General features: G+C 24.4%; 1 protein-coding gene across 1 annotated transcript; it reads left to right on the top strand.

Annotated features, from left to right (window-relative positions):
* Nucleotides 1-2,989: 2,989 nt before the first annotated feature.
* LOC136080137 (TNF receptor-associated factor 5-like) lies at nucleotides 2,990-3,553 on the top strand. The gene has a single exon (XM_065796747.1). The coding sequence runs from the start codon at nucleotides 2,990-2,992 to the stop codon at nucleotides 3,551-3,553; it is 564 nt and encodes a 187-aa protein (XP_065652819.1).
* Nucleotides 3,554-6,115: the final 2,562 nt, after the last annotated feature.

The following is a 6,115-nucleotide window of genomic DNA, read 5'->3' on the forward strand; positions in this document are numbered from 1 at the left end:
CTCGGTAAATACTGATTTTCAGTCTGTGTCGATGTTGAACTTTGTTTTGTACTCGTTTGTGTTTGAACTGCATTTTTTGTTCTAGGAACTGTTGTTTTGGTACGTGCCATGTTTACAGTGTTTAATGATATAGGAGTATACCTTATTTTAGGCATTTTATAAAAAACGATATTTATAACTATTTATATTTATTACAATAAAAAAATAGAGTATTTATTTCTAAATAAACCTATTTTTTTAGTTTTAATAATGAGATATATCACCATTAACAATATTAAATACGAAGTTTATAGTGACAGTGTTAACGATCAATTTTATATTATTAAAAATGAAAAAAAAAACCTATTGGTCAAGTATTTCCATACAACGCAAAAAGAGGTAATTGTTCTAATGGTTTTTTTTTCATTTTTTAAGAAAAATTTATTATTTTTTATAATACTATTTTTTTCTAGAAAAAGAAATGCAAATACTAACTGAATTTAGAAATTTTGTCAATGAAAATTTTGTAGATCGTACAAGATTATCTCGCACTCGTCGTAAGTTTTTTTTTAACTTTACTATTTTTCTTATTATTAAAAAAAAATACATTTTTTTAAAATATTTTTTTTTTTAGAAAATCCGTATCTACGATCTCCACCACTATCACCACTATCACCACGATCACCACCACGATCACCACCAGAACCCAATAGAGAAGTCGGTTCATCACACTGGGACTACTCTACTCGTAAGTGAAACTTAATCCTTTTTTTATTTATAAAAAAGTATAAATCATTTTTTAATATTCTCTCTGTCTTTTTTTAGAAAGTCCAGATCCGGAAAATTTATAAATATGCACTTTGTAAATATACACTTTGTAAATATTGTATCATTTTTTTATATATCATATTTTTATCATATTGAACCATAAGACAAACCGTTGCAATAAAATAAGTTTGTAAAACTATTTTGTGTATATTTTTCTAGAGAAAATAAATTTTTTGTAGTCTTTTATTATGTGATTATGTTATTTTTTGTTTGTATTTTATAAATTTTATATTCACTTTTATTATAATAGTATAAAAAAATGTTTACTTAAAATATTAATTTAATATCGAAAGAATTAAATCATCAATGGAAACCATTGGCAATCGAATTAGGATTTAAAAGAAACGTTATTAAGAATATCAATGAAAATTACATTAAAAAATTTGATAAAATAAAAAAAATTTCAATTCTTTTTATATTTCAACATAAAGACCAAAAAAGAGCGTTAAAACATTTATATGCAGTTTTGTCACACTGGCAAAATAACAATGACGATAAAGAACTTTTATATAATATACAACAATGTAAATTATTTACATTGAATTATTTATATTAATTTTTTTATATTTTATAGCAAATAAAATGAATTTTATGCAATTAAAACTAAAAACAGCTCATTGTTTACAATGGCAATGGGAATGTTTGGCAGAATATCTTGGTTTTAAAAAAAGAGAAATTATATGTATTCAGCAAGACTATCAAGACAGCAATGAAGAATTCATAGATTGTTAAATTTAATTTATCAAAAACAGGGTACAGAAATACAAGCAGCACGTATTTTATCCGATTCACTATGGTCTTGGAAAATGGATCTTTCAAGTGACAATCAAGAACTTTTAAATAATATAAATAAATGTATGTTAATAATACAAAATATTATATTACAATAGTTTTTTTGTAACTTTTTTTTTGTTTTTTTAGCAAAACTAATATATTAAAAAAAAATGCTTTATGTCAAAAAATGTGAATAGTAAGTATTTTTTTTTCTTTTTTTTAAATTTTTTTAATATTTTTTTTATACATTTTTACTTTTTTTCTCTTAGTTATGGAGAAAATATTAATGAAGAAACTATATGCTATCACGAGTTATTATTATCAAAAGAAGAAGAACAAGATTTGAAAGAAGTTATGGAAATGGAAGAGTTAACAGAAGAAGATTATGAAAAATATTTAGAACAATTAGTTCAAGAAATGGATGAAGAAGAAACAGATGATATTAAAGGGCTAAAATCACAAATGATAGAAGAAGAAGTGGAAAAACATATGGAAGAAATAAAAAAAAGAAATGGATTAAATCTTAGATAACATGGATTGGGAACAATACGTTTTAGACGTTATTAATAAAATGGATAACTTACCAGAGCTTTATTTGTAATTTTTTAATTTGTAAATATATCTTTTTTTTTAGACAAATAATTAAAAAATGTATAATAATGATGACTTTGAAGACATGTTTCCTGGTTTTGGCGAGGTATTTGAAGAAGTTGAAAATGTAAATTTCAGCGATATATTTAAACAAGACGATATATTTAAACAAGAAGAAAATCTCAAAGATATAGAACAGAATCTTGTTTATATTTTTATTCTTTTATTTGTTTTATTGAGTCATTTTATTTATTTGTTAATTCTTTAATGTTAAAAAAGACATGTATATTTTTTTTTATAGTTTTTATATAAATAAATGTTTTTTTTTCAGCAACTAATAAAAAAATGGCAGATATCCTTGCTGTTTTTGTGACAAAGAATTTAGTGCAGAAGAACTTTTACAACATCAAACAGATTGTTCTACAGAACAATACTCCCACGAATGTTTCACCTGTAAAAAAAAGGTACAAGATTTGTTAAACCACGAATGCGATTATGAATATCTAGATATACAAAAAATATGTTTTTTTAGTAGTACCAAAATCGATGATCAAGAATATGAACACTCTGTCATCTGCTTTTGATATTATAAAGAACAACAAAATCGTTATTTGAACCAAATCATTCAAGACAAAAATAAAAATTTAAATTATTTAAATCTTTATATGAATCAAATCATGAATAAAATGAAAAATCTTCAAGAAAAAGAAATTAAAAATCTAAAAGAAGAAAATGACAAACTTCATCAAACCCTAGCAAAAATAAACCAAGAAATGGCAGAATTAAAAAGTCTCTTTTATGACAACATGTTGTGCAAATGTTAGCAAATCAGCAAGATACAGAACAACTCAAACAAGAAATAACAAAACTTTATCATATCGCAGAAGAAAATAGCACAGAATTCTTAGCTTTAAAAAAATCTATTCAACAACCTAAAGAAAACAAGGTTATACAACACATTTTTAAAGACACGCAATTGATCAAACTCGATCAAATGAATCTCAGGCTATTATCAGGTGAACCATTTTATACAGAACCAGTTTACACATCAGAAGGTTACCGTTATCGTATAAAAGTTTATACTCGAAGTACCGACATCAACAAACTAGCCATTTACTTTCAATTATTAAGAGGTGACTTGGACGATGCTTTAAAATGGCCTTTTACCAAAAATGTCAATATCACCTTGAGAAATAAAGATCAATTTTTTACTCGTACTACCACCAACAATAATTATCTTCAACTTTTAGACGATAGTTCATTTGATAAAACTACCACTGAATATAATGTAGCTGTTGGTTATAACAATTTTATTTCACACGAAGTACTAAAACAATTTATTATTAAAAATAATTTATTTATCACGATTACTATACAATAATATATTTTATGTAAAAAAATGTATTTATCCTATTATTGCTATTTTTTTAAATGTTTTTTTGTACTTTATCTAACATTATTAACTATAATTTTTTTAGATTAACTAATAAAAAAAATGAATGCTGTGGAAGTTTTCAGACAAATAACTGATGAGCTCACGTTCGAAAACGTTAGAAGTATTAGATTTGTGTTAATAATTGCACATGGTATCAAACAAAAATTAAAAAACGCATACGATCTTGTAGAGTATATCAAAGATAATGCCTTAGAAGATTATAATGGAAATATTTATGAAAGCTTAGAAAGTAAATTGGAATTTTTACTCAACATGTGTAAAGTAATTCAAATTGTAAACAAATACAAAAATAAAATACCACGTCTTCCTACTTATGAAGAAAGCATCGTTAAAAATCTACCACCTGTATATTTACTACCAAACGCTGTATATTCAAGTGCGGTTGTAGAAGCGAAACAACAAGAACTATTTCATTGTTATAATCCTGTGCCAGAACCAGCTGAAGCACCTGAATGTGCCTAAGAACCAGAATTCATTTAACTCTTTTTTTTTAGGAAAAAATTATAGTTTTTTTATTTGTAAAACGATAATTTTTTCCCAAAATTTTTTTATTGTTTTAACTCAATTTGTAAACTTTTTTTTTTTTAGACAACTATTCAAAAAAATGGGAAGCAACTGGGGAAATATTGGAGATATACTTGGAAAAAAAGAAGCTACACTTCGTTACTTTTTACAAAAACTTCATCAACATATGGCACGAGAAAAAAAGTTTATAGAAATAGATAAAGAATCAAGAAAAAGATCTCATTATTTGGAAAACATTTATTCTTATATTGAAAACTTTGAACAACAAACACTCATCTGGTTTAGTCCAGAAGAACGACATTTTTCTTATTATCTTTTTATTTTCGACAGTTTTAGATTGGATCGCTTTAACAGATTTACCCGTGAAATTCAATCACAACTTAGCTTGAAAGATTTATGTAAAAGAACTTTGGATTATCGTCGAATTTATTTAGAATTTGAACAGTTGCAAAAGAAAATTATTTCTTAATTTGATAAAACCAAACTACCACATAGCAAATGGAAAAATAAAGATAATATTTGTTTGGTATTTTACAGCTTTCATTCAATCGTTGATTTTGAATTTGACTCCTTTTTTAATATTTTTAATAATCGTTTATTATTTTTTAATCTTCAAAGAGAATATCTTTACAAATTATTTCATATACTATTTACAGAAATATCCTATTTTGCTGATCCACGTAAACAACTGGAAATACATTTAATACGAAAAATATATCGTTTAATCATGGAATATATAACTTGGTCACAACAACAATATTTTTATACTATTGAAACTTGTTTTATTCATTCTCAAATTGTAAATCAATTTTTTTAATTTTTTTTTTGTTAACAAATAAAAAAATGAAAAGAAGTAAGTGCATTTATGAATACGACATTATCCACATAGTTACTTGGTTTATTACCGAAACAAAAAATAACATGGAACGAGACTTGAAAACGTTAAAAGAATTATGTAAAAGAAAATTGGCTGTTAGAAGAATTAAAATCGAATTTGAAATATTAAAAGATCAGCTTGGAGATTTATATTTTCGTTATGATGAAAACAGTTCTGATGATGATTTTTTTTATTTTTATGAATTTAGTTTTTTTACCGATCATAATTTATTTTTTTGGTTACAAAGAAAAATTATATTTATATTAGACGACATGTTTAGATCACACTATAATAATCATTATATTAAAAATGAACAACTTGATTTTTTTTATAATTGTATTAGAAAATACATTCAATGGGCAATAGATCAATATTATTATATTTGCGAAAATAATTTTGTACATTATAAAAATAACATTTTATATTTATAGACAAACTAATAAAAAATGAAAAGTGGTTACAGCAACAGAAAGCCGAATAAAAAAGTAAAAAAACAAATGAAAGGTATATTTTTTTTCTGTATTTTTTTTCTTTTTTTTATCATCAAATTTATTAATTCTATTTTTTTTTACAGCCATGTACTCCTACTATTTCCAACTCCAAAAACATTCTTCATCACATTCGAACTCTATTAACCAGCTTTACTTTTGCTTGAAAAAATGTGGCATATGCCAAAGCTGTAGCTTGAATAAATAACATTTCTTATTTAGAAATATATATATATGTACTTTATCTTGTTTTTTGTGATTTTTTTATTCCTTATTTTTTTATTCCTAATTTTTTTTTCTTTTTTTATACCACTTTATACTAACATTTCTTTTTTTTATTTAGATATAAATAAAAAATGAATAATAATAATGTTGAAGAAAACTGGGAGATGCATCTAAATGCTCCTTCGTTCGAATTTCAATCACCAAAGTTAAAATTAAAAAAACCTTATAAAGGCTTGGACTTTGAGAAGTGTTTAAAGCAAGAATTACAAAATAAAAACAATAAAAAAAAAGAAACAATAGAAGAGTCATATGACACCCCCCCCCATACCAAGAACAATGGATTTGCGATGCACCCCCATTTGAATTGCGCAA

This window comes from Hydra vulgaris, chromosome 05, assembly GCF_038396675.1.
Source record: "Hydra vulgaris chromosome 05, alternate assembly HydraT2T_AEP".
Lineage (NCBI taxonomy): Eukaryota > Metazoa > Cnidaria > Hydrozoa > Anthoathecata > Hydridae > Hydra > Hydra vulgaris.